Source organism: Ambystoma mexicanum, chromosome 7p, assembly GCF_040938575.1.
Source record: "Ambystoma mexicanum isolate Mex_15411 chromosome 7p, UKY_AmexF1_1, whole genome shotgun sequence".
Lineage (NCBI taxonomy): Eukaryota > Metazoa > Chordata > Amphibia > Caudata > Ambystomatidae > Ambystoma > Ambystoma mexicanum.
Window position 1 is genome coordinate 502,103,318 of NC_090939.1, and position 27,997 is coordinate 502,131,314.

At 49.7% G+C, this 27,997-nt stretch overlaps 1 protein-coding gene across 1 annotated transcript in view; it reads left to right on the forward strand.

Annotated features, from left to right (window-relative positions):
• Nucleotides 1-27,997, forward strand: part of C7PHXorf38 (chromosome 7p CXorf38 homolog) — an 807,084-nt gene that overhangs the window by 335,890 nt on the left and 443,197 nt on the right. The window contains exon 4 of the mRNA XM_069636539.1: nucleotides 865-1,014. Coding sequence (XP_069492640.1) covers nucleotides 865-1,014 — 150 coding nt within the window. The remainder of the gene's footprint in view (nucleotides 1-864; nucleotides 1,015-27,997) is intronic.

Sequence of the window (27,997 nt, forward strand, 5' to 3'; positions counted from 1 at the left end):
CATGAGCATGTGAATCCATGCCAGACCTCATGCTGGAGAAGGTTTGTTACATACCTGTAACTATTGTTCTCCAGCATGTGTCTGGCATGGATTCACATGCAAACCCTCCCTCCGTCCCCTCATGGTCATACTGCCATTTTACGCGCTTACCAAATCTGAAGATGGCTGCCAGAGGAGGGGCTTAGGGAGAGGACTGTCATCGGATGGGGGCAGTATGACCCAGAGGACAGTGTGTGGTTTAGAGGAGAAATACTGTTTTGTAAGTGAAAGTGTTTTTTTCTTTTACCGAGGATTCCCAGTCTGACGACAGGGAATATTCATGAGCATGTGAATCCAGACCCCATGCTGGGGAAGGTTAATCTCTGGGCTGTATTGGTCTTCTAGCCTGGAAATTATATGTATAGCTCAGAGATTAGGGTGATCACTATCTTGGACTTCTGGGTCATTATGGGGCATTAAAGCCCACTGGGGAGGTGTATCAAACTAAAATAAAAGTAAAATAAAAAAAAGAATTGCTGCACTTTCCTCCACATTACCAGGTCACATCATGAAATATTACAAATGTCTGTTCTATGGTGCACTTAAGACCGTGTAAAGGAAACCAAATTTAGCAAGGCACCTTTTATGCAAACCACTGTGCTTTTCTATGGTATGTCCAAAGATTATTGTGAATGCATCCACTATTTATTAACCTGCTATAATCCACTTAACTTCAAAGAACCGTTTTAAACTGTGCCATTCTGATACAAGCTCTTCAGATTTCAACATAGCCTGGATACATCATGTGTTTTCCCCCCAAGCTTCGGATTGGCTGTCATCTAGAATTCTAAATAAAAGTCAACCTTTGCATTTTTGTTCCCTTAGGTAATAAAGGGTCGTAATGAGTTGATGCACTCTTCAGAAATGAAGGTTTCTTCTCAGTGGCTGGAAGATTTTGGAAATCGAATGCAAAATCTTATCCGAGAATTCCACCATGTTCCAGATATCAAGGCAATAGGTACAAGGATAGAAAAGGTACACATTGTTTCTTTGTGTGTACAGAGATGATGTTCGATAATTTTTTATGTTTTTACCCAGGTATGTTATGGGCCTAATTTGCTTATTAATATAATGCATAACTTCATAATGTCTTAGCAGTCATATGGGAATGGATATTGATTTTTTAAATCATTCATCATGAGGTAATGTCGGTGTAATGTCATGAGGTAAGGTAAGGTCATGAGTGTCCCGACGGAGCCGGACTGGCCATGGGGAAAATGCCTAAAACAGCTGGAAATTGTGACAGAGATGGTGTTCTGAACATGCTGACAGCTGCAGGGACACTGACACCGGCGTTGATCCAACTGACCCGGATTTTGTGATCTGAGCCTACCGGCAGGCGCGGAGGTGGGCAGGGCAGTTTCTGACACAGACGTTACTTCAGTCAAGTATCCCTCAATGAGGTCGAAGGAGAGGATACAACGCCAGACAAACCGTAGTGCGGCACTACAAACGCCAATCATACACCTACGTCCTGTCCCCTTACCACCATCCTGTATGGGTGTCACTCGCGAAGCATGGGAACAGAAACTTTTTTCCACCAGGAAAAAAAAAACATTTCCCCTATTTACTGGCGCGCAGGGCTCCCTTAATGTTATTTTCCAAAGCACCTCGCAAAGGTGACTGCTTCCCGGGGAAGCGCTCTGGCAGGCGGGTCAGTCTGGCCCTCGCCCCGGCTCAGGGAGCACTGAAGCTCACAAAGCTACCGGCCTCGCGGCTGAGGTATCCAAGGGCCCTACCGGTCCCGCAGCCGAGGGGCCTGTCAGCTCTACTACCACCAGCACCCGTCCTTGATACCAGGGCCAGTACTACCGGCCGGGATGCCGAGTGCACATAGCCTAGTGGGTGTATTACCTGAGGTGCAGGGCGTTGCAGAGCCGGTACAGTTGGGCACGCAGGCCGAGACCAGCAACCGCCGGCTACAGGTCCACGTGCTCAAAGCACGGACAAAATGGCAGTGGCTCGAGACAAAAAGGCCACCACTCCCAATCGGCAAAGGTGGAAAGCCTCTCAGGCAGGCACGGAGGCCCGTCAGCCCATCAGCACAGCGATCAACAAAGGAGAAGTTTTGCTCCTATTTTAAGTTATGTTGAAGTCACTTGTATAGCGCATGGCTGCCCAAGGGCATCATGGCGCTGGAGAGGCAAGTAACTAGAAACAAGACAAAACAAGCAGGCCATAATCGCTTCAGAGTCAGAATAGATGGGTTTTTAAGGCTTTCCTAAAAGCCAAGTGATTAGACATCATTTTCATTGGCAATAGGAGGCCATTTCATAGCAGAGATGCAGCAATGGAGAACGGATGACTGCCCACCCGAGCAAGACTAAAAGAAGGCACACAACAGCAGCTGCAGCTGAACGCAAGGAACGAGTGGGGATATAACGTACAAACTTAGCTCAGAGATACTCTGCTCCCTGGTCATGCAGAGCCCAGTGAACATTACACAGCGCCAAGAATTGTATACGCTGAGATAAAGGGAGCTAGTGAAGGGAGCGCAAAACAGGGGAATTATGAGCCCCATAAGGTGTCCCAATAGCCACCCGGGCTGCCAGACTTTGAAGACGTTGAAGTCAACAGACCAGGCCCTTGGGCTGAGCAAGGTAAAGAGAATTACAGTAGTCCAGCTGACTTAGTATCATAGCAGCCACCACCGGAGGACACAGAGATACTGGTATAGGATGGAGTACCTTTCTTAAGATTTTCAGCGGGAAATGGCCAGTCTGACACACAGCCGATACTTGGGCGGCCATGGACAGATTGGCCGACATGATTACCCCAAGATTTTTCACCTTGGCCGCAGGCACCTGGAGCAACCCCAAAAAAGGCCCAAATGAGGCGATCCAGAGTGAAGGGTCAGGGGTAGAACCCACCACCAAAACCTCTGTTTTGTCCCCATTCAGTTTCAACCAATTGTGGCCCATCCACTCCGCCACGGCCGTCAGGCACTTATGCAGGCACGCCGACACCTCAGACTGACCAAGATCATGACGAATCAGAATCTGGGTGTCGTCGGCATAAGAATAGCAACTGACGCTGAAGAAGTGGATGAGACGCAACAGCAAAAAGATGTAAATGTTGAAAAGAATGGGGACAAAGCGGAACCTGTGGGACACCCCAACTGAGGTGACAAGAATTAGATGTGAACGGGGGAAGAGAAAGAGATTGAGATCTATCAGACAAGAAAAAGGAGAACCAAGCCAACACTTGACCCGCGATACCAATCTGGCCCAGGCGGGTAAGCAGGGTAGCCTGTCCTAGGACAGACTGTGTACCACTGACACCCGTCACCTGGTCCACGTCGTACCCCAACATCTCAGGTTCCAGGTACAGCAACCCCATGAACGGACAAGGGCTGGGAAGGCAGCTGGCATATTGGCCCCCACATGAGGACAGTTTTTTGATAAATTCATGACCCTCATGCAGTCCACACAAATGGGCTCAATTCTCAGGGGCATTATTACGGACATGTTTCCCCTGGCTTCACTGGTGCAATCCACGACGACACAGCCCATGGCCCCTCCTCCAGCTCCACTTCTGCAGCAGCCCATTCCCGAGGCTCCAGCAGCCCCGATGCAGGTGTAAACCCCCACCACGGATGAGCCAGCAGGACACAGATGAAGAGGAGCAGGACACTCTCTCCTCAACAAAAGCCTTCCATGACAGGATTGCCAGCCTGTCAGAATACCTGGGCATCCCCCAGTCCCAGAAGCAGGAGCTTCCCGAAGCAAGAGTTCTGACGAAGGCCCTGAGCATCAGGGCGGATGCAAGTTCTGACATCCCCCTACAGAAGGATGTGGAGGCTTTGGCCAAAAAAGGGCTGGCTCAAGCCCCACTCCACGCAACACATCAATGAAAAGCTGGATGCTAGGTTCAGACAAGCAGAGGGCTCTCTACGCACCCGCAGCCTCTATCATCCGTTATCGCTGCAGCATCCATGTATGCCAAGCCCCAGGCTTCCTCATCTAGTACTGCCACAGCAGCCCTCATGAACAAGGAAGAAAAGGCTCTCAAATCACATTGCAAGCAGGTCTACTCAAATGCAGGTCTAATGCAGATGCCATCCACGCTGCGGCTAAGCAACGCCTGTGGAGGGAAATCTAAGACTTTCTGCGTGACATCCCTAAGGACAAGCAAGCCCTCATTTAAAGCGGGCCTAGCTGAGGCAAAACCTGTGGCTCGGGACATTATGGAAGCTTCGATAGGCCACATCGACACGGCTAACAGAGCAATCTGTCTGGCAACAGACATGAAGTGCACGCCCTGGCTGAAAGCTACCAGGTTCAACCTGGATGTGCAGGATAGAATCCTTGACCTTCTGTTTGAGGGGGGGTGATCTCTTCCACTCCTCTACTGATGAGGAGCTTGATAAGAAGAAGAGCAGCTCTGGCATGGATTGCAGCCATGGAGTAGGTTGGCTCCATTGTCTGCTCCCGCTGGATCCTTAATCATCCGTTAATATAGCATGTTAATAGGTGGCACCAATGCCTAAAAAGCTAAGATCCAGCAGCGGAACACAGCGGCAACACACATATGATCGAGAGAGAGCCGAGCCTGGGCGGTTCGTGTGGCGCGGGGCTCAAAGGGGAGAACTCGCTAATAGAGACCCGAACGAAGATGGCGGCTGTGGAGTGACTGGGGTGGCTGCGAGCCGACTGAGACTTGGTGTCCAGAAGAGGTCTGGAGTTGCACTGAGGGTCAGAGACGATGAGACAGCTGTGTGGAGACCGGGTGAAAGGAGAGAGCGCCAAAGATGCAAGGCACCACGAGACCCCTGCTGCGGAGTGAGAGGACAGCAGGAGAAGCCTGGCCATGCAAGCAAATCTAAGGCAAGTGCAGCGCTCAGCCCCATCCCCCCCGAACTATCTTAACTATATTGACCGCGCTGGGAGAGTGGGGACACACAGGGAGGAGCCAGGGATGGTGGCGAAATTCATCTGCGACTCGCTCCGTGCCTCGCAGGCCACAGAGGAGTTGGGGACAGGGCTCCGCCTAGCCCCTGTGCCCTTGAGCACCAGGTGCCATATCAGCAATACATTCTGAAGGACCCGGAAGAGTGGGGGCACACACTCGCGAGCCCGGGCGGGCAGTGACTCTTGCACATAGCTCTCTCCGGGTCCCACGGCACACGGAGGAGCAGCCAGAAGGCTGGGAGGCACCCCCCCCCCCTCAACACATCAGGCACCCGGCAGGAGGGCAGGAAACCAGCGGGCTGCAAGTAACGAATCTGGGCTGAGCAGTGAATTTAGTGAAGAGCCTCGGGGCCCTCGTGCTCCCATAGGAGCTGGATTAAAGCATCGACAGGCTGTCCACGGCTAGCCCCTGCAATTGAGAAGCACTGGGGGAGAGGCTTTGGCAAGGAGTACCAGAATTTGAGCACCCCCGAAATTGATTCAGCCTCAGGAGACAGAGGAGCATAGGGGTTTACCTTACCCTGGACAGTTTGTGCCCATCAGTCCCAGTTGCTGCAACCTATAGGCTGGGATGCATGGGGGCCAACTGGGGGTGAGTCTAAGGTATAAGGAGCAGGAGACCACTGGACACATAGGGGACAACGGAACAGGAGAGGAGAGTGGGCAAGTGCAACAGCCCCCCTTCCTCCTCTGGTCTTGGATTGCGGCACTGGTGTTAGGATCCCACTGTGAAGCTGGCGCGAGCTGAGTGCTTCAGCAGTGGCTGTTGCGGGTCTGCATCTGTAGCCTTGAAGGGAGCCCTGGGCTAACAATAGTTGCGGCCTGCCACTGGAGACGCCGGCAGTCCGGATGCTTCCCAAATTGGCCAAAACTAAAGCAGGCCAGTCGACATTAGACAATTACGCCAGGGCCGCTCAGCAGCCTCCTGGGGGCAACATGGACCAGACTCAAGCAAATGTGGGTGAGTCCTTGGAACTACATAACCAGCTGTTGCAAACCATAGCAGATATGAAGGCCACACTTGGAACACAGATTGCGGCAGTACAGATAGACGTTGAGTTGCTGCGCCAGGATGTGCGTAGCCTGTCGGAGCGTACCACTATGGTGGAAACACAAGTAAAGGTGCATACGGGGGAGATCCGGGAGATGCATGATAACATCCATGTCTTGCAGCAGAATATTGGCTTACTGGAAAGCAGGGTCGAGGAGGTGGAAGGACAGGCATGAAGGAACAACATCCGCATAGTAGGACTGCCGGAAGGGGAGGAGGGCATGGACCCTACAACTTAAGTTGAGAACATGCTACTTCAGGAAATCGGGCCCAGGATTCTTACGCAGGGCTTCACGATCGAAAGGGCCCACAGAGCACTGACCAGACGCCCTCCCCATGCGGCACCGCACCAGGCCAATAATAGCAAACATCCTGAACTATAAAGACCGGGAACGAATATTAGCCTTTTCCAGACAATGTGGGGTACTGAAGAGAGCATTGGCAGACCTGGCAATCTATCCTAACTACACCTTCCAGGTGCAAAAGAACAGAGCACAATTCTTTGCAGCTAAGGCTAGACTCTGGGCAGCGGGTCTGAAATATATGCTGATCTACCCTGCCCATCTAAAAATTATATACAAGAACAGGGCACTGTTCTTTGACCTCCCGGAGGAGCCGCAGGCTTTGATGGACAGAGCAAACATAGGCCCGGAGAAGAGGATGGAGTGGAAGATCGGGAGAAGCACAAGGGAGGCTCGAAGTAGCAGAGGTTTGGACTGGGCAGGGGACCGACCGGAGGGACTAGGGGCTCTGCTTGTTGGCATTGTATCTTCTAAAGACTGATGGGCACCACGTGAAATGGGGCCCTTGTGGAGGCGAGGGTCCCTATTTAGAGGAGGCACATAGAACTTGTGCTTTACTAAGAAAGGATACTACAACCAAATAGCGGGAATCCAATGACCAACGCTTTACATCGCAGGAGCGAGACCAGACCTATGGCAGAGATAGCCAAGCCTTCCGGGTTCCTTTTATTTGGGGCACTTGTTTTTGTGCCCACCCGCTGTGCACTAGCCTCAGGTAGGCCTACAGGGGGCAAGTGGGAGAAGCAGTTAAGCCCGAGCATGGACATGGTTGCTGGGCTGTTAATGTTGATTGTGGTGGGTCGGGGAGGGGAGGTTAGAGGGGATAGGGTTTTGCCTTTAGGTAGCACATTGGGGAACAGTCGGACTGTAATTTTGTCTGGATCTCCGCAAAATGAGAACAAGGACACATGCTTATGGCTTTGAATATAAATATGCTTAACTGGAATGTACGGGGTCTAAATGCTTTTGTTAAAAGAAATAGGGTTTTTGCATACCTAAGGAGATGTATTGTGGATATTGCCCTGTTGCAGGAAACTCATCTCACAGCTGAAAAGCAGACATTGTTGGCGAATAAATGAAGGGGCGTGTTTTTGCTTCCCCGTATTCAGCATACGCCAGAGGGGTCCTGATTTGGATAGCGCCTTCGGTGCCCTTTGAGGCCACCCAGGTTAAAACTGATAGCGAGGGCAGGATGGTGATGGTGCAGGGCCTCCTTGAACAGGTGGATGTTTGCTTGGTTAACACGTATGCCCCCAATCACAATACCGCTACATTCTTCTGTACATTGTACCACCGGCTTGGCTCATATAGGGACAGAAACATTGTATGGGGGGGATTTCGATTGTACGCTGTATCCGTCTTTAGATAGATCTGACTCCAAATACTTTATTCCGGCCCCGCCAGCCAGAACATTACAGACACTCTTAGATTCATTTGCTCTAGTGGATGCTTGGAGAGTACTCCACCGGACACTAAACACTATTCGCATTATTCTGCGCCGCACACAGTGCATACACAAAATTACTTTCTTTGTGGGACGGGAGCTGGCACACCACATTATGAGTGCACAATACAAAGGAAGGGTCCTTTCTGATCACGCCCCACTTAGCTTACAGTGGCTATATGTGCCCCCAAGAGCACCAATACCGACGTGGAGACTCAGAAGTGAGTCCCTGAAGGATCTCCCATACAGAGATTGTTTAAAAGACAGCATTGCAGAGGAGGAGGGGGTGGGGTGGGCTGTGGCACGCCGACGAACATGGCTGCCTAACTGTGTAGCTGCGCCGTATACCAAAATCCTTCTGATCCCATCCTGCGGAATGAGACCTGCTGTCAGCAAATTATACCCAGATTTGGGTAGAGGACACTTTCGTGCATCTGGGACTGTTGCTGTGTCCCCCACTGAGCCTAAAACATCTGAAATATATAGCATTCACTGACCGGCCCTGCACGCCGGGTGGCGCAAACACAGGCTGCAGATTCCATCCCCCACCAGAGGCACTGCAAAACCTGGGCTCTGTGCTGGCTGATCGTCCCCGCCTGCCCACACACTCTGACCGTAGAAGCGGTGAGCTGGAGAGAAGCTGCAAGGAATTGGTGTGCGAGAGGCGGCAGGCAACAGAGATCCGGCATACTCCACTGGCCGCTGTGAACATGCAGGCCCCCCTCCCCGGCACCTGCTGTGTGCGCTGTGTGCGATCGGCACGGGCGGCCAGGTCGAGGGGCACCCCGCGAATGAGGCAATCGCCTCACTACAAGGTATGTGTGACGGGGCCCACCCCTGGCCCGAGCGTAGGGCAGGAGACAGACACGGCAGACTAGCTTGCGCGCAGCACGGGGGCGGCTGGTTGCTGGGTCAGTGGTGGCGAACGAAAGCTGCTGAAACGGAGAGGGGAGCAAGCTCGGCTAGGATGGATGAGGACCCTCTGCATAACCAACATTACCTCTGGCACCCGGCCGCCACAGCGTACTGAGCCACACCTGACTGCTGCCTGCATCTAATATAGCCATCCAATTTAATTACTAAATACGGACTTCATCATACAGTCCTGAATATGCTCCCTGACATAGATTGAAGGTGTCTACGCACAGGGCGGCAATTTGTGCCCTGAATAACTGGGCTCAGGTGGGGAAATGCCACCTAAGCTCTGTCACTGAAAGCTACTGCTGCCACGCAGAGTGCAAACACAAGACCCAAGACGACTGAGCCATCATTCTGCTACTCCCTTGACATACCCACCGTGAGAGCCCAGTGAGGGAACCGGCGCATTAGTGTGTGGGGAGGATATGTCCCCTGGGATCCCAGGGACGACCAAATAAACTTAAACCAAAGCGGACTCCACCCAGAGTTCCCCCAGGTGCCCCACACTTTGTGTCTCCTGCTGGATTTGTAACTTGATCTGATCCGACCGGCAGAACAGTGAAGTACGAAGCCAACTGTGCCCAACTCCACTACCAACTCAGGGATGAGAAGGGCACATCAGATACTTTGCCTTGTCCACAGAGAAATACCCAGGGGCAATAAGAGCGGCAGAAAGGGCCCCATGGATGCCTTCACAAATGCAAATATGGAGTCACGGGTGGACGAAACACCTCAACTGACGACCACCAATGATCAACCTCCCAATCAGAACATCTCGGATCCCTACATGACGGCCCTCCAAGCCGGATTTGCAGCAGTTAATAGGAGACTAGAAGACATAGGCAGCACCATATCCTCTATTAAATCTGATCTACAGCAGGTAAACACCAGGGTACTGGAGGCAGAAACCAGGATAGGGGAACTAGAAGACATCTCCGCTCAGCATGGCAAAGACAAAGAAGACATCAGGAAGAATCTGAAGACGGTCCAGATGAAATGCGAGGACTTAGAATACAGATCATGCCGAAATAACATCACGGTGGTCGGTCTGGCAGAGAAACCCCTTAATGTCCCGATGGAAGTTTTTCTGGAAGAAGTAATCCGTACCATCCTCCCTAATGCACAATTCTCTCAGCAATTCCTGATTGACAGAGCCCACAGGTCCCTTGCCCCCCCCACAAACCAGGGGCTCCACCTCAAACTGTAATAGCTAGCTTCCTCAATTGCAGAGACCTGATTCTGAGGATGTCTATAGAGAAAGGGACCCTATCTTATGACTCCGCCAGGATACTTATATACCCTGATTTTTTTCAGTGGAGTGCAACTAGCCCGTCGATCATTCGCCCAGGTAAAGAGGGCGCTTAGAGCCCGTGCCATACCATATGCCATGTTATTCCCGGCCAGACTCCGCCTGCAGCTTGCTGGCAAGTCACAATTTTTTGACACTCCTGAAGAGGCTATGGGCTACATTGAACGAAATATCCCACTGCCACCAGATAAAAACAAGCAACCCACCGGCTCCATCACTTGAAGGAAGATGAGAACCCGAAGAGATACCAAAGTTAAATGTAGGCTCTGTTCTACCATAAAAAGGTGCAGCTCCCCCTGGGGCGGTTTGTCTGTCTGTCATAGGAAAGTGACGCGCTCACAGGGCCACCCGCCACTACACTGTCCAGTTGGGAGGATGGTGAGGGAGGGAGATGGGAAGGTGCGGGTAAGGAGGGAGTAAGGGCCTGTTGCCCCGTTGTGAACCGAAGAAGCATAAACAACGGACTCTACAGAAGACATCCGAACCAATGACCTAACTACAGGCACAGTCTGAGAAAGGGAAAGTTGTTAAAAAAGAAGAAAAAACGGACAGATGCAAGGAATACACCAAACCATGCCAGGGGAAGGCCACCAGAACCTAAGAGACAACTCACTACCAATGTCCTCTGTAACAAAGAAACAGGGGATTAAACTCTTAACAGAGGACTGGCACATCCGATCAAAGGGAGAAAACTCATAAGCTATGCCAATAGGCACAAAGTAATCATTCTGCTCCTGCAAGAGACTCACGCCACCAGGAAAACCACGGACACATTTGCCCAGACCTGGGGCCCCATGAAAGTTGCCACTAACTACTCGACCCAAGCAAGGGACGCGCTTACTGTGATACACAAGCGCATACATTTCCAGATAGCCAAAACCGAAATAGACGAGGAATGTCGCTACGTGACCATATGGGCTACACTATACAATGTGGAAACAATCATAATAAACACCCATGCTCCTAACATCGACACCCCGAGTTTCTACCTGAAAATCCTGGAGCTGATATCGCTGGTTGGCCAGGCCAACGTGATATGATGCGGCAATCCGTGACCCGAGACTGGACCAAACTTCAGGTGGCAGCAGAAATCAATCCAAAGCTGCTGTGACCATACTCCAAGCCATGACCACGCTCCCCTTAGCAGACGTATGGAGAGAACTACACCCACAGGAGAGGGAATACACCTTCTACTCAAGCGTACATGGTTCATGTTCACGCATAGACTATTGACTGTGTTCACTGAATCTTATCACAGATGCTAATGATTGCAAGATTCTCCCGTGGACAATGTCCAACCACTCCCTGGTCCTTCTCGAACTGATCCTGCATAATTCAGAATCCACTCCCCGTACTTGGAGAATGCTTCCAGCTCTGCTTAAAGACGACACTATGATAGAAACGCTCAGGACAGATATAGTAGACTTCTTCAAGTGGAATGCCGGCTCTGTTAGATCTAACACAACGATCTGGGAAACCTTCAAAGTATGGCTGCAGGGTCTGTTGATGTCACGGACATATGGAACATTGAAAGAAATAAGAGAAGAACTAGATAACACTGAACACACGTTGAAGGAACTAGAAGCAGCACAAGTACTGAGCAACAGAGAAATCCATCTTCAAAAAATATCTGAGCAACTTACAAACTTCAGGACGCTAGCCGAACGCGGACTATTTTATGTGACGCAACCTGTGAGAGCAAGGAAATACGGTGAAGGGAACAAAGGTAGCCGGACTAAGGCCAACCTTGTTAAAGCGGAACAAGAGATGAGACACATAACCAGAATAATTGGTACAGACTGGGCAGTACGAACTAAGCCGGAGGATATAAACGACATATTCCGGAACCTCTACAATAAACTCTATGCCAACACAGACACAGAATCCCCAGAGTAACTACATGAATACATGCACTCATTCCCCCCTGCCTATATTGGACAAAACAGATAAAGCTGACCTCGATCTCCCCTTTTCCACCGAAGAGATGGAGAAAGCCATCAAGGACCTACAAGCAGGCAAGACCCCAGGTTCCGACAGTATCCCAATAGATCTGTACAAAACTTTCAAAACAGCTCGTCCCGAAGTTACTGGAAGTATGGGAAGAGGCACCGACAAAAGGGTCCTTGCCAAACACTATGAGAGAAGCGATAATCACTGTCCTTCTTAGCCGCATAAACTACCTCAAGATTCCGCGTCCTACCGACCGCTATCATTAATCAACTCGGACGCTAAAGTATACGCTAAGTTAAGTGCTAACCGCCTAATAAAATACATGAATAAATGAGTCCACCCCGACCAATCAGGATTCATTCCCACCCAATCTACCGCACTGAACCTCAGGAGGTTGTTCTTCTCAATTGCCTCACAAATGGACCCGAGAGCCCAGACCGTAGTGGTCACGTTGGTTGCTGAAAAAGCATTTGACTGTGTCTTGGAGGTACATGTATGCGGTTCTGAGTAAAATGGGGTTTGGCCCGGTACTCACCAGATAAATTAGAGTCCTATACACCGATCCAAGGGCAGGTGTCAGGACAAACAACTCCCTATCGGCAAGCTTTATGCTTGAAAGAGGCACTAGGCAGGGATGCCCGCTATCCCCCCTCATTTTTTGCACTCACCATAGAGGGCATGGCAGCTAAATTAAGACATGAACACGCATGGAAGGGAATTCGTATTAGGAGACCCCCCCCCCCCCAATTAGTTTCACTGTATGCAGATGACACTGTTATACCTCAGAAACCCCGGAAATTAACCTTCCACCAGTGATGCGGGAAATTCAGACTTTCGCCAAGTACTCAGGGTATCGGATAAACCAAGCAAAATCCGAGATTATCCCTCTTACACCCTCCACAGTGCAATCCCCGGCCACTACACAACTCAAATGGTCACCCACCTTAGCCCGATACTTGGGAATCATACTATCCACAGACAAACTGACCTTAATGGCAAATAACTCTGACCCCTACCTGGAACTCCTCGAACACAAATTCAGGATATGGGACAAACTCCTGATATCACTATACGGCGTATAGCGCTGCTGAAAATGGTGATCATACCAAAATTACTGTATTTATTTTGCAATATCCCGATATGGCCTGGCAAATCGTTCTTTAAAAAATTGCAGAGAATGGCAACAAATTTTGTATGGGGCTGGATAACAGCACAAATCCAATGGCCCAAGATGTGTGAAAGGTATGAAACGGGTGGGCTAGCTGCGCCAGATTTTCTAATGTACTATCAGACAGCCCAAGCACACTTTGCAGCAAAGTACTGGGCAGCAATGGCAGAACCATGCGCACACATACTAGCTGAGAGGTTTTTCGACTGCCCCACTAAACCTCAGGGAAATGCCATTTGCCAAAGCTACAAGAGACAGGGGAGAACTGGATCCGGTAGGCTCCACTGTACAAGCCTGGTCCTGAATATTTGACAAGGTAGGATGCCAGAACCCATTCTGGTCCCATGCCCCGTTATGGCATTACCCAGATCAAGAGCCTACCTTAGACACAGCCCTAAAGAAGAGGTGGGATCCCAGGAAAAAAATGCGAGTGGGAGACCTACACCCGGAAGGGAAGTTTGCATCCCTGGAAATAGTTCAAGCAAAAGTAGGAGCTGGGCTAACAACATCAATACAATACCACAGGTTTAAGGCAGCATGTAAAAAAAAGTAGCCCTCCTTCCCGGAAATCCCTCCACTAACACCCATTCCTAACTGAAATTATGACACCAGAAGGCTTCAAAGGAGGCATCTCCACCCTATACAAAGCCGCCGAACGACGCACCCCTTATTAAAACATGATGAAAGCCAAATGGGAAAAAGACCTGGGTGCCCCCATAGAAGAAGCCCAATGTGCAAGATACTGCCAATACACTAAATCTGTTTCAATATGCGCAAACTTTAGACTGATTCAATTTAAGATACTGAATCACTTACATATTACACAAAATAGATAAAATTGACCCCTCAACGAATCCAGAATGTCCCAAATGTCGGACTCTAGCAGCAGACTCGTTTCACATGTACTGGGACTGCCCTCCGATCAAACTGTTTTGGACCGAGGTGGCCGAAACCGTGAGTGATATCGACCTACATATCCCAGCCACCCCTCTGAAGTACCTATTGGGAGACATAGGGAAGGTCCCAATCAAAACACAGCAGCTTTTTGCGGTGGCGGGAATGGTCGCCAAGAGGAATATCCTAAGAGCCTGGAAATCTAGAATACGCCCCACTCGACGAGCTTGGCTGAAGGACCTTGTATACGTACAGGAGATGGAGGAGACATATGTCAGAAACATCACGGCCGCCTGCCGACCAAAGGACATATTGGCCCCCCTGCAGGAATACTTGAGACCAACTCCAGACTCATCTGACAATGAATTATCCAATTCGGAGTCAGAACCGATTAGAACATTCCCGTGATAAACAATGCAACCAACTCTGAAAAAGAAGAAATAGCCCATCCCTGCTCCAAAACCCAAACTGATACTCACTAGACGAGCTGCCCCCCCCCCCGGACTTAAAAATAATGTGTATTCTACATCATGTGTAATGTACATGTATTGCGTATGTCAGTAATAAATAAAGTTGTTAAAAAAATAAAGACAGCATTGAAGACTATGTCACTCACAATGTAGGGCGTGTGTCTACCGCGGGAACCTTTTGGGAGGCGTTAAAGGTGGCGATCAGGGGAGCAGCAGTGGCGGGGGTCATGCAGTGTCCAGGCATCCATCAGGAAGGAACTGGCTGCTACGGAAGAAAGGCTGAGGAGGTTGGAGCAGTCCCAGGGGAGGCTTCCGGGCTATACCGGGGGGTTACGGAGCTAAAACAGAAATGCATGGAGTGTTGGGAAAGACTGGGCAAACACAACTATGCAAAATATAGAGAGGAAGCATAAAGAAGGGGACAAACTATGCCGACTGCTAGCATGGCTGTATAAAAGGGAGGAGAAACAGGGTCCTATCCACTTGATACGCACAAGACTAGGGGTAGTGTGCCACACCCAACCAGCCGAATGAGGCTTTCCAGGAGTTCTACAAAAATCTCTATCAGGAAGGGCCCACGATTTCGGGGGCACACCTGGAAGAGGTGCTAGGAGAGACAGCACTCCCCAGGCTGAGCAAGGAAGCAAGAGATGGGCTCCAGGAGCCTATTACCCTGGAAGACATACAAAGCACGATTACAGCCTTGCCAACAGGGAAGACCCCTTGATCGGACGGACTGCCTAGTGAAATCTATAAGGCATATGCAACAGAGCTTGCCCCACACCTGCTCAGCACTTTCATAGATTCTTAGGAGGTAGGCATCCTCCCCCTGAGTATGAAGGAATCCATTATTATACCTCTTCTCAAACCTCATAAATCCCCAACGGAATGTAGCTCATATAGGCCCCTCTTAATGCTCAGGATAACAAGATATTGACGGCCATGCTAGCAAATAAGTTGAAGCGGGTGATAAACGCCCTAATGCACCCGGATCAAACGGGGTATGTCCAAGGCCAAAGCATGGCCTGGAATCTGCTGAGGTTACATCACGTGATAGACGGCACAGCATCCTGGGAGACCCCGGGTGCCATAGCCACGCTAGACACGGTGAAGGCGTTCAACTCAATATGATGGGACTGGCTTTTTGCAACCCTCTGTAGGTTTGAGTTTGGGCAAACATATATTAAGTGGGTTCAACTAGTATACACGAGACCAAAGGCACTGGTGAAAACGGGTAGGAGCATTTTTGCTGCATGCGAAAAGGTACAAGACAAGGCTGTCCACTGTCCCCGCTGCATTACATCCTCGCCATGGAACCTATAGCACAGTATCTCAGGGAGGAATACATGGAGGCTAGTATGGAGAAAAATGGGCCTAGGCATTTGATATCATTCTATGCGGACGATACGTTGTTATACATCCAGAACCCCAAAGACAACCTAGAGCTGTTATTGGAGGCATTGTCGCTGTATGCGAACCTGTTGGGAGAGAACTGAAGGTGCCGCATGTTCTAGCCCTATGGTGGGAAACGTCTAAATTTAGATACCTGGGGGTCAGCGTATACCACGAGCCAGCGAAAGAGCACATACACAACACGCTGAAAGCCCTATGGGGTTATTAGAAGCTCAATGTAGTTCTGGGCTAAGCAGACACTGTCAATGATGGGAAGGGCGGCCCTGTTGAAAATGGTGGTACTCCCTAGATTCCTACACTTCTTTGTTAATGTCCCGTTCTACATACCAAAACCATTTTTGAAGACCTTGGACAGCATTTGTAGAGAGTTTCTGTTGCTAAACGGGAGGAATAGGATAGTGCTGTCAACACTGCATAGGACATTTGAGGCAGGCAGCATTGGGGTTCCAAACATTGGACTATATTACATAGCTGGGCAGCTGCAATTTGTGCTGGATTGGTTATCAGATGACCCTACATCGGGCACACGTATGTTGCAACCCATCGGGGCACGCTAGTACTTAAAGGAATTAATATGGATAGGGAAACACTGTGGAGGGCACTAGTTGCACTTAGTGTCCTTGGGGGTGAAAATGTGGGAGAGGGCACTCGCAGTGATAGGGCTCACAGACCCAACCTTGGTACAGATCCCCCTGGTCGCGGTGGCAGCACCCACGGCACAAATTAGGCTGGGTATACGAGCGCACTGGGAACCACGCAGGGTGGCCACAATAGGGGATTTACTGCAAGATACATCCTTTATACCTTTTGCAGTGCTGACGGATCAGACAGGATTACATATATTTACTACACAGAGTAATGAAAAGGAAGGTTATACGTAGGTGGTCTGCGTACAGCAAACTACCGGAGATGCAGTCCATAGTGGACACCCTGTATGACATATCGGAGGGAGGGCATGCAATATCACGGATATACGAGTTTCTGTTGACTAATTGGCCCCCATCCATCTTGGCAATAAAGGGCAAATAGGAGGGAGACTTGGGAGGACCCTTCACTGACATATAATGGGCGGCGGTACTGAGATACCACAAGAAAGTGTCCAGGAACTTGAGTCTGCAGCTAATACCACTGTTGAAGATGCATAGGGCATACATTATGCCACAGACAGTCTCTAGGTTTCCAGGTGCGGGGGAGAAGGTGTGCCCCAGGTGCAAGGCGGTAGACGCAGGGATGTTGCACATATTTTGGGCATGCCCAGTAGTGGAGCAATATTGGCAGGAGGCGGCGGGCAGATTTGAAATAGGAGGGGTGCGACTAGATGTTTGTTCCTCAGGAGCATGCTTACTGGGACGCTTTCTGAGGCCCAAGAGGGCCAAGCATATTAGCAAATTGAAGGATCTGGCTTAAATCCTAGCTAAACGCAGGATTGCCATGGCATGGAAGTCCCCTAAAGGTCCAGTTGTGGAGGTGTGGTGGAGGGACTTGAGGAAGTGGGCGCTCGCAGAAACAGTGGCATGGAAGGGGGCGGTAAGGGGTAGTGGGGGCGGGGGCCTACAACGGGAGTCACGGAATGGGAAGCTCTATTGCGAAACTTGTTTGAGGTGGGAGATGGGAAGAAGGCGATGGGAAATGACCCACACGGACGGGACCCGGTGGTCTAGTCATGTAAGTGAGTGGGCGGTGAGAGTACATTAGTTCTGCAGGCAAAAGAGGCGTGGGGGAGTTGGGTGGGAGGAGAGGGGGTTGGTAGTAAGTAGCTTGATCCGTTATGTGGTGACAATTGTGGACACTTCATGTTGGCAGTGCTGTGAAAGTTTGGTGTGTATTAAAAAAACAATAAAAATAAGTTAAAACATTTCAAAAAAAGAAAAGAAGACTAGCTCTCAGACAGCAAAGTCGCTGGCCATTCTTACAAAACTGGCAGCTAAACCTTTCCCACATACAGTCCCGCTCAGACAAGGGGCATTCATTTGGTGGCTTCCGTGAGTTCCATGACCACAAAGACAGACAGCCAGACAGGTCTCCCAGCCAGCACCGGAGAAAACACCACAAAGCATCAAATCAGGGGTTCTTCCAGCCCTCCTCCTCTTCATCAGCCTCTCATCAGAAGAAACAATGACGTTTAATTTCAGGTCCATAGCACCCCAGTCGGGGGCAGGCTGGCCCTGCACAATCAGGCTTTGCAGGCGAAGTTCGTGGGCTCATAAGTCATCTCAGTGATATCCTCGGGCTTTCAGCTACCTCTTCCTTCTCCCCCTCCGAGTTCACCTCCCACGGATCGGCCCACCATCACTCCTAGCGGAGATTCACTGCTTTGTAGAGAGCAAAGCGATAGAGCAGGTCTCCCCTCCCAGCAGGGTCAGGGCTGTTACTCCTGCATCTTTGCTATCCAGAAGAAGAACCAGGCGGGCCTGCAAGTGATGTTGGATCTGTCTTCACGGAATCTTTACCTATCCCTGCAGAAGTTCAAGATGGTGACGCCAGTGCTCATTGCCGAGACACTGTGTGGGGGAGACTGGCCGTGGTCCCTGGACATGAAGGACGCGTATCTCCACGTTCCCATTGTGCAGCCTCACTGGGCCTTCCTCAGGTTCCAGGTCATGGGCCTTCATTTCCAGTACAAGGTTCTGACTTTTGAGTTCAACTCGGCTGCGAGAGTCTTCACGAGGCTCATGAATGCAGTGGTGGCTCTCCTCAGATCGGAGGGGCTGCACGTCTACCCGTTTCTCGATGACTGGCTAGTCAGGGGTACTTCTCCGGAGCAGGTCTGAGACTCAGCGGACATGCTCATCTTGAAACACTTGTGTATAGGCGCGTTATAAATGCCAAATCATATCATCTCTAGCCCTATTCGAACTGGGATTTTTTATTAACTACCAAAAGTCTTAGCTCACTCCTACACAGGCGTTTGTGTTTCTGGGCCTGTTGTGGGACATAAAGCATCAGAGGGTTTTCCCCACGGGGGACAAGGTGACATCAATTCGATCGGCAGTCTCCCATTTCCGCAGCAGGTCAGTCACCACAGCCTGGTCGTATCAACACCTTCTCTGCTTACTAGTAGCATGTCTCCTGGCGATCCCGTACACCAGTCTCTGCATGAGGAGGCTACAGTTGCATTTCGTGGATTCTTGGGATCAGGAATTGGGCCATCAGATGGCCTCTGTCTCCATCCCACAACATCTGGACCACGGCCTTAATGGTGGCAGTCGGAAGAGAACATTTTGGTTCCGTCCATCCCCCCATAGAGTACACCATTGCCACAGATTCTTTGCTTCATGGGTCAGGAGCCACCCTGGGCACGCACTTGGTTCATAATCTCTGGACCCAGGCCGACCGGCAGAATCACATCAACTGGCTGGAGCTTATGGCTATACAGTTGGCACTCAGGTCCTTCCTACCAACCATCAAAGGCAGGTTGGTGTGCATCCAGGCAGACAACACAGCTTGCATGTTCTATATCAACAAACAGGGGGGCGCCAGATCCCTGCAACTATGCTTGTTGACCCTGGTGATGGGCTATCAACCAGGAAGTGTGGCTCTCGATGGTCCACCTTCCGGGAGAGTCCAACCTGGAAGCAGACTGGCTCAGTCGCCTTGCCATGGTAATTACGAGTGGCAGCTGAATGGGAGAGTCCTCCAGGAAGGGTTCAGCAGATGGGGCCACCCAAAAACAGACCTGTTTGCGACAGTACACAATTGGACGTGTTAGCAATTTGCGTCCTGGGGAGGAAGGGGATGCAACTCTCTAAGGGACGTGCTCCAGATACCCTGGGATGGGATGTTGGCGTATGCATTCCCACCCACACCGCTCGTGCACAAGGTAGTGAGCAAGATCAAGAACTCCAGGAACCTCAGGATCATCCTCGTGGTACCTCGCTGGCCGGCTCAGCTCTGGTTCTCAGACCTGCGACAGATGACACTTCAGCCGGAGATGATACTCCCCTCGGGAAGGGCCCTCTACTAGCGCAGCAGGGAGATCCAGTGCTACATTCTTCTCTGGAGAGGCTAGCCCTATCAGCCTGGTTCCTGAGCAATTGACGCTCCAGCGCCTTCAGTTGTCGAGTGACAATCTTAAGATCATTCAATGTGCCAGGAGTCAGGCTACGTGCAAGCAGTACAAAAGTAAATGGACAAGATTCTTCTTTTGGGCTAAAGAACATGGGGTGAACCCACTGACATGCACTCTCGACCAAGTCTGATCTTTCTCGGCCTATCTCGCCAGGCCCGGCGTCCTGGTTGATACCTGCAGAACGTACCTGGCCGCTATCGGTGCATACAGGAACTCTAACTCTCTAATCCTGTCTCCGGCCAATCCCGTAGTAAAGAAACACCTGCCTGGGTTAACCAGGCTTTACCCCCCCGGTCAAACGCCTGCATCACTTTTTGGGACCGAAATGTAGTACTAAGTGAGATAATACACAAACCATTTGAACCCATGGCCACAGCAGAAATTAAGTTGATCACCCTTAAGACAGTCCTTCTGGTTGGTCTTGCGTCAGTAGTGAGATCCAGGCGTTAGTCACCTCAGACACATACACTAGATTTCACAAAGACAAGGTTGTGCTCCGCATGCACCCCAAGTTTCTTCCTAAGGTGGTATCATCATTCCATATCAACGAGGAGCTCCGCCCATTCTTCCCAGACCCCAAGGAAGATTCAGAGAAAAGGCTCCACTCCCTGGATGTCAGTCGGGCAATGAAATTCTATCTGGACAGAACGGAGGGCATCTGCAAGATGGGACGCACTGTTTTTAACATTTGGAGGTTGAAGGCCTGGGCAGCAAGCCTCCAAGGCATCCATAGCTCGATGGATGATGGTGGCGATCCAGGAGGCATACAAGGTGCAACGTAAGGATCCGCTGCAGGGCATACATGCACATGTGGTAAGAGCTAAGGCGACTGCAGTCGCGTTCCAGCGCCACATTCCCTGGCAGGTGATCAGCAGGGCGGCAACAGGGACCATTCCTTCAGCTTTTTGCAAGCACTACTGCTTGGTTACCAGTGCCAAGGCTGATTCAGCATTCGGCCAAGTTGTGCTACATAATCTATTTGCCCAGAGGGCCAGGCTCTCCTACCCAGGGTGTTGTCAGTTGTATTTGCCCATACAGGAAGGAGGAAAGGGGACGGGACCTAGGTGTAATGAAGTGTTACTCACCAGAGTGACTAACGTACTCCTAGTCCATAGACCCCTTTCCTCCATACATCCCACCATCCATCCCCCTATAATAAGACCATTAGAGTTGTTAAAGCATAATAGAGCCGATGTGTAAAAAGGACACTGAGGTGTGGTGCTGGTGGGTGGGATTAATGGAGCCTGCACTCCCGGGGCAGCGCCCCGCGCACCTGTAAATTCAAAGGGGAAGTGTCTTTTTCTGGTGGAAGAAAGGTTCTGTTCCCGTCTTCCCGTCCCTCGCGAGGGACGCCTGTACAGGATGGAGGAAAGGGGAATATGAACTAGGAGTACGTTAGTCACTCCGGTGAGTAACACTTAATTGCCTATAGACATTGAATGCCTGTCTCTTACGTGCCGAATACTGTGAGGCTCACCGCCATGGAAACACATAGGAGCACTGCGGCAAGGCGAGATTGAAAAAGTGTTGTGGCATGGAACAGCGAGGGCTATGGCGGCCGTGGATAAAAGGACCAAACCAGGAGGGCGGGGTTAGCATCATAAGAAAACATAACACCGGATTGTTACCTGAAAGGGGTTGGATGCTGTTGCCAGCGCGCAGTATAATGTGAAACGAACTGGATACTAAGTGCGCTTCTGTTTCTGCCTTTCGCAGGAGCCGGATGTGGAGACGAGCGACAGAGAATTTCGTTGGGCAGATTAAAGTTTTATCAGAACGCACCGTGAGGAAACGAGGGCAACCTTATTAGAATCACTCCAGCTGTTTTTTTCAAAAGCTAAACGGAGCGTGAACATTTATTTTCTTTTTCTTTTATTTGTGATTGAGGCAAACTGAGCTCCTGTAAATATCCTCGTCATCCAAAACGCTGCCTCTGGCTCTGATTCCCACAGGTAACTTGGCATTAAAGGAAGTACGGTGGGCCGCTGCTTGCACCATTTTATTCAGCACATGGCAAAAGGAAAGGTGGCAAAAGGAAAGGTGATTAACTATATGCTGTAAATATGCTGAGTAAAGCATTGTGTAGGTGTCGGGGCGGCAGCATCAGAAAGGCACAATCTCATTCATTTCTGCTGAATTAGCGGGGTGATCATTAGGCCAAGGTGAGTTGGTGCACTCATCTGCCACTATAGGCCTGGCGGCATAGCATAGGGCTTTGAGCCGTGTGCAATCATTTGTTTCCAGAAACGACACTTCTGAAGAGTATCTGAGTGAGGGAATTTTTTTAAACATACATTTTTGCAAGATTAACTTAGTATGGCCGAAGTCTAAAAGTAAGAACAATATACCGATTTACAATTATATACAAGAATCAAAACATTTGATCATTTAAGGCTAAATTGCAGGGTGCCCTGCTCTTCACAAAGAAAAGAGAATTCTCCCCAAGGCTCCCATCGGTTTCTCCAGGATCATTTGCGTTATTGCACTGGATGCGGCGAGGGCACCTGTCCCTGCCACTTCTGGTTTGGGAATCTTAACCCAACTCCCTTTCAATTGGCTGAGGGCAATGAAGGCAATCACCAATCCCTTCCGTACGGCGCTGCCAATCGCTTAGGACTGACTGACCCATGTTCAACTGCTGCTCACATGGACCCCTTCTCCACTTCGTCCTCCCTTCAAAGTTCTTGTTTGAATATTTGCTTATACCACCAATATCTGCACCTGTGGCGGCTCCACCCGGGCCCTCCGCGAGCTTCCATGTGCGCTGCTGAAACCCTCCGACTTATTGTGGCTTAGCCACCGTGGCTGTCAGTGCTGGCGAGAGCCACGTATGGGCCTGACACCCAAGCATCATCCATTTTCAGGGCTAGTATATTAGCTGGGTGACTTGTTGCACACTCCTTTGCGAATTCAGACTTCCATGGCTGCTGTGCTGCTGTCTATATCAACAAACATCTGTTCTGGGGTCTAATGAGCGTTGGCTTCGATTCATCCCGCAGCGTCAGTTCTGCTTACCTAAAATGTCCCACTGGGCACTTGCATTCGATACCCGCTCCACGTCAGCGAGCCAGGCTAATTACCCATTTAAAGTTTGAGAATAGGTTGAGATCATTTTGGTCCCAAGACCTCTAATCATTCGCTTTACCTGATGAAACTGGGGTTTCCGAGCGCCAGCTATTAATCCATGTGTCCTGCAATTCGCACTAATTCTCGCAGCTTTCTTCATCGACGCACAAGCCGAGTTATCCATCGCCGAGAGTCACAGGCAACTTTCAGACATTGGTCTGTCCTGCCGGTGCAGTGGAAAGGGTTCCAGGTACTCCGCCCAGGAAGCCCCCGCCATCTGAGACAGCACAAGAGGTTTCGCAAGGCAAGAGAGGCAGGCCACCCCACTGCTGGCACAACAAGACACACAACAACCACTTATCCTCCTCTGCCCCTTTGAGGTACCGAAACGAAGGAACGATGGAGGCAGCAAGAGGTCTGGTGGGACCACTAGAATCATCAAACCACAGCCTAAACACTCAGGCCGAGGTATAGGTACCTAAGGACAAGGGAGGTTCAAAAGCTGCACCAGCAGACCTGGCCATCGCTCAACCACAGTGGTGGGCAGTCAGACTGAGATGCCTACCCCTCGAGTAGGCCCAGTTGCACCATGGCACAGAGTTCACCCGGCATGCCGTGCCCGATCCTCATTGGGAAACGTTCTTGAGTGTGGGCGCCCGCGAGCCTGAGCCAAGATGGCCACTCTATAACATTGCGCTGTATCACGGCCAATAAATCCTGTCTCGATTGCCTAATGCGGATGGCTTCAACTTCAGTTCCCTGTGCACCAGAGAAGGGGATGCGGACGCCCTTGTGGTTTGTCCCTGAAAAAACGATATCGGACGTGGGCCGTGGACACCAGGCAGAGCGGACACAGAAGTGAGCATGGTGGATGCGAGGGAAGGCCCAGTGCCCGCCGGCGCCACAGCAGCGAGTTGTCGGATCTTGACCAGGAAAATGTTTGTGGAAGCTGACGGCAGCGTCGAGGTGGTAGAGGAGCGACACGAGGGAAAGGGGGTTCTTGGGCTCACATGGGGTCTCAGGCCCCATAGGCCCAATAGAATAACTCGGAAGAGCCCGAGCAGAAACCAGGTGATCCAGTGAAGTTGGACCCAAATGACGGAGTCCTGGTGGGAATGGTGGGCCTGGATTTGACGGCGGGTGTGCACTAGGAACAGAATCGGCTGACTGGAGGCCTGTAGCACACTCCGGTTGGGACGAATGCATGTGCCCCCCTGGATGAAGGCGCTGATGATCCAGGACACGCTGAAGGGTCAATTGGAGGCATATATTTGTGGGGCAGTCCATTATTGTTTTGCTCTTTTTGTCGGCCCCGCACGTAGAGCACTGACAGGGACTTGACAGCAACATGGTGAAGGGACTTGACAGCAACATGGTGAAAGGCGATGAACACCAGCAGAAACTCTCCTTTGAGAGTGGTGCAGTGATGAAGAGGCCCGAGACTCCTGTTGAGGTATGCCAGGCGCCGGAGCATGTTCAAGAAGTTATGGAAAATAACACTGAAGCTGGAGAAAGTATTAAAGAAATCCTGCTGTAGCTCAGGCGACATTTGTAAATTAGATAACAAGATGGATACCCTAACAGGAAATTGCTATCTACTACGGTTACGGTTGGATAAGCATGTTGCCAGGCTGGATGAGGCTGAAACGTGCGTTTTGGATCTGGAAGACACTTCAGGGACCACCTCATCTAGACTCAGATTGGTGGCGGAGACCTTCAAGTCAGAATAACATACATCTGGGAGGGGTGAGTGAATTGCAGCAGATGGGTAAGATGGAAGAATTTGTGGAGAAGCTGTGTACGTCCCTGTTTGATTGGACTGAATTGTCATCCGTGTTTATTGTGAAATGTGCACACAGGATCCTGGCCTCTAGACCGATCCCTGGGACCCCACAGTGGCCCATTATTGCAGAGATCCTTAATTACAGGGGCCGGGACAGTAACCTACCAATATCCAGGCTGAAGGGTAAACTATCATATGGCGGGTATCAGATTTAAATATTTACAGATTTTTTCTTGTATTTTTTTTATTTTATTTTTTAGCATTTGGTTTTAAAAGTAAAAACCTTTTAAAAGGAAGACGTGAGAAAATTAAGATAACAGAGCCCAACATCGAGAAGTGGTCATTGGGTCCAGCATTAAATGTTATATCTCCTCATGTCTCCAGGGGTTTTGTCAGTACAAGGTTACCCCATATCGTAGAACAAATGACCACTTCCAAGTGCCATCAGTTCCTTTAGATTCCTCCTTCCAGTCCTTTCACTTATCAATCAACATGAACACTTCTTTCAAGAAAGCCAATAGGGCCAACGTTACAGATACTTGTCCACCCAACATTAGCTTTGCCCACCATTCTTTCGCCAAAACAATTAAGGCTTGGTCAACGTATTTTCCAAGCCATTTTGTCCTTAAATCTCTTAGCCCAGGGCATAACAGCGTCCGGTGATAGAGGGATTCCCTCTTGAAATTGCACAGTCTACATTGATAGTTCTGCTGCTCTTTCGCCTATCATACTTCTGTAAGCTCTTTAGTTCGGAACAGATTTAATCTAAAGCGTAAGAATTGTCCCCGCCTGGGAGCGGTAGGTCTGTACCGATCCCCTGGCTCTTATGTCCGGGAAGTTATTACCATATAACCAAGGAGCTGTTCCAATCCAAGTCATACAACTTCCTCTTTACCTTCCCGGATTTGACCACAAGCTTGATTCAGACTCATTTAGTTCAATCAGGATCGCCAAGCAAGCCAGTACATCTGTGTTGCCGGACATTGTTTTTCCTATGGCCTCCAATTCTCTTTCTCTGGTTTTTTTGCCACATTTTTGGAAGAATGACAAGGTTTTCATACTGTGATGGCGTACAGTGAAGTTAATTCCAATTCAGCCCTTATGATCTGAATGGGCACACAATTGGGCAGGATAAAACTCTTTGCCAAAAGATCCCTTCTAATTTGGACCAGACTTCGGCCGACAATGTGAATGAGGTTTCTGCCCCATATGTCAGAATAAATGTGACTTTTAGGCGATAGAAATCAATTATTGGAACCAAGGAGAATTTACAGTATCTCTTCCAGATCACCCGTGCCTGTGCAGCTAGATTCTTGGCTTTGCTTCGCAACAGGACTTCCCTCTGTGCATCTACTGCACTGTCATTCCAACACATGCCCAAGTAGGTTAGGATTCCACCTCTAAGATCTATTCCCCCTTGTTGTACCAAGCTTTTGATTTAAGCTTCTTTATCCCTTTTTTACGGCCAAAGATGAGGATTCAGGATTTTTGGACATTAATTCTTGGGCCATTGGCATCCACATATTTTTCTAAGGCATCCAATGTCTCTGAAGCCCTACCTGGGTTTGATGCAGAAGTATCAAGTCGCCCGCATGCAATAGACGACTTATTGCCACATCTGCCAGGCGGGGAGGAAGCTTCTAATTGACTCGAGAGCTTTATTGACATCTGAGATGAACAGATTGAAGATAGCTGGCCCCAAGGGACAGCCTTGTTTTAGCCCATTGAATGTTTGAATTGGGTCACCCAAATTTCCCTTTCAGTCGAGCCTCACTTTACGGATTTTTTGGCAGCAGAGCAGGCGTCTTGGCATACTTTCACGGGTGTGAAGCGGGCATTCAGGGATAAGAATATTAAATACTCTGTGCTGTTCTCCACTAAATTTCGGGTTCAACACAATGGCAATATTATATTTTTCACTTTTCCCGAAGCAGCAATGGCCTTTGTCAAGAAGATCCGGTGTACATCACCCTATGAGGGCCCGAAGCAGGGCTCGAGAGACACCACCTGAAAATGGTGGGACAGTGAGCGGCTGGTTTTGTTCTGTAATTCCGCTGACCTTGGGCTCTGGGCATGGCACTGATGTTGTGTTAAAGTTTAGAAATGAATAACATGGATGTGGCCTGATTCTTGGACGTGCCGAGTACCCCCATGTGTGATCCAATTGAGTTTGCTGTTATTGGGAGACTTTGGGCTGGGCAAATTGGGGTTGCCTATACTCGAGGGGAATGCAGGGAAGGGGTGAGGAAAAGGGAAAGGATTTTTCTTTTTTTGTTTGGTTATTATAGTAGTGGCATAGAATGAGCACAGACATGTTGAGACATCATACTGTGCTCTAGCACCCTGAAGCATCTCTTGTGCTAGATGGAATTACCAATAAAAATCACACACCAAATAACCGGACATTCAAAGAGTATGGCAAAAAAAAAGCAGGGCCAGCTGACAGACATCGGACTGATGCTTGCACACTCACAAACAAACTTGACTATACAAGGTTTTTATACCCCAATATGCGTCATCTATGACGTCATCCTATGTGGCAAATTGTAAAACCTATTGAGGCGAGGCATTGGTTAGGGGAACATCTCTACTTATAGAACATATACGGGTGAGTACTTCATTGGCTGCCCCTTGTCTGTAGGGCATGCCTTGAAATACCTCTAAATATGTAAATTACTGATTATTGCGGACAAAATGGCAGCAGATTGGTCTACGCAACATTGTACATTAGGTTGCCCAATAGACCCACTGATTGGTTGGTATTCCCACCCAACCTTGGACTTTTGGCTTGTTAGGAGCACGTAAGCAAAACAAAACCAGGTGCTTGAATCACATCAGATTAATCCCTGCTTTCCCAGTTAACCCATCATCTGTCCTGCCTTAAGCCAAGGTTTCTCGTCGGTAGTTGACCTTGTAGCTTGGTCACTGTCTGGAACATTTGAGGGAGTGTGAGCACACCACTATATCCGTCCAAAGCTTAATGAATACCCCTTGTTTTCAACTTTTGGACCACAAATGTGTCCATTTCGACCTTCTATTTACTGCAATTCAATTCAATTAGGTTGTGTGCTGTTGCTCCTCTTGGCCTCTAGAGACTTGCTCACTCTTATCTTGTAGACTCTTCATACACTTTTAATTGTCCAATAATTGGCTCTTGAAGATGTTTTATACTTCTTTAATCTAAGAGAAATATGTCTCACATTCAGGGCTT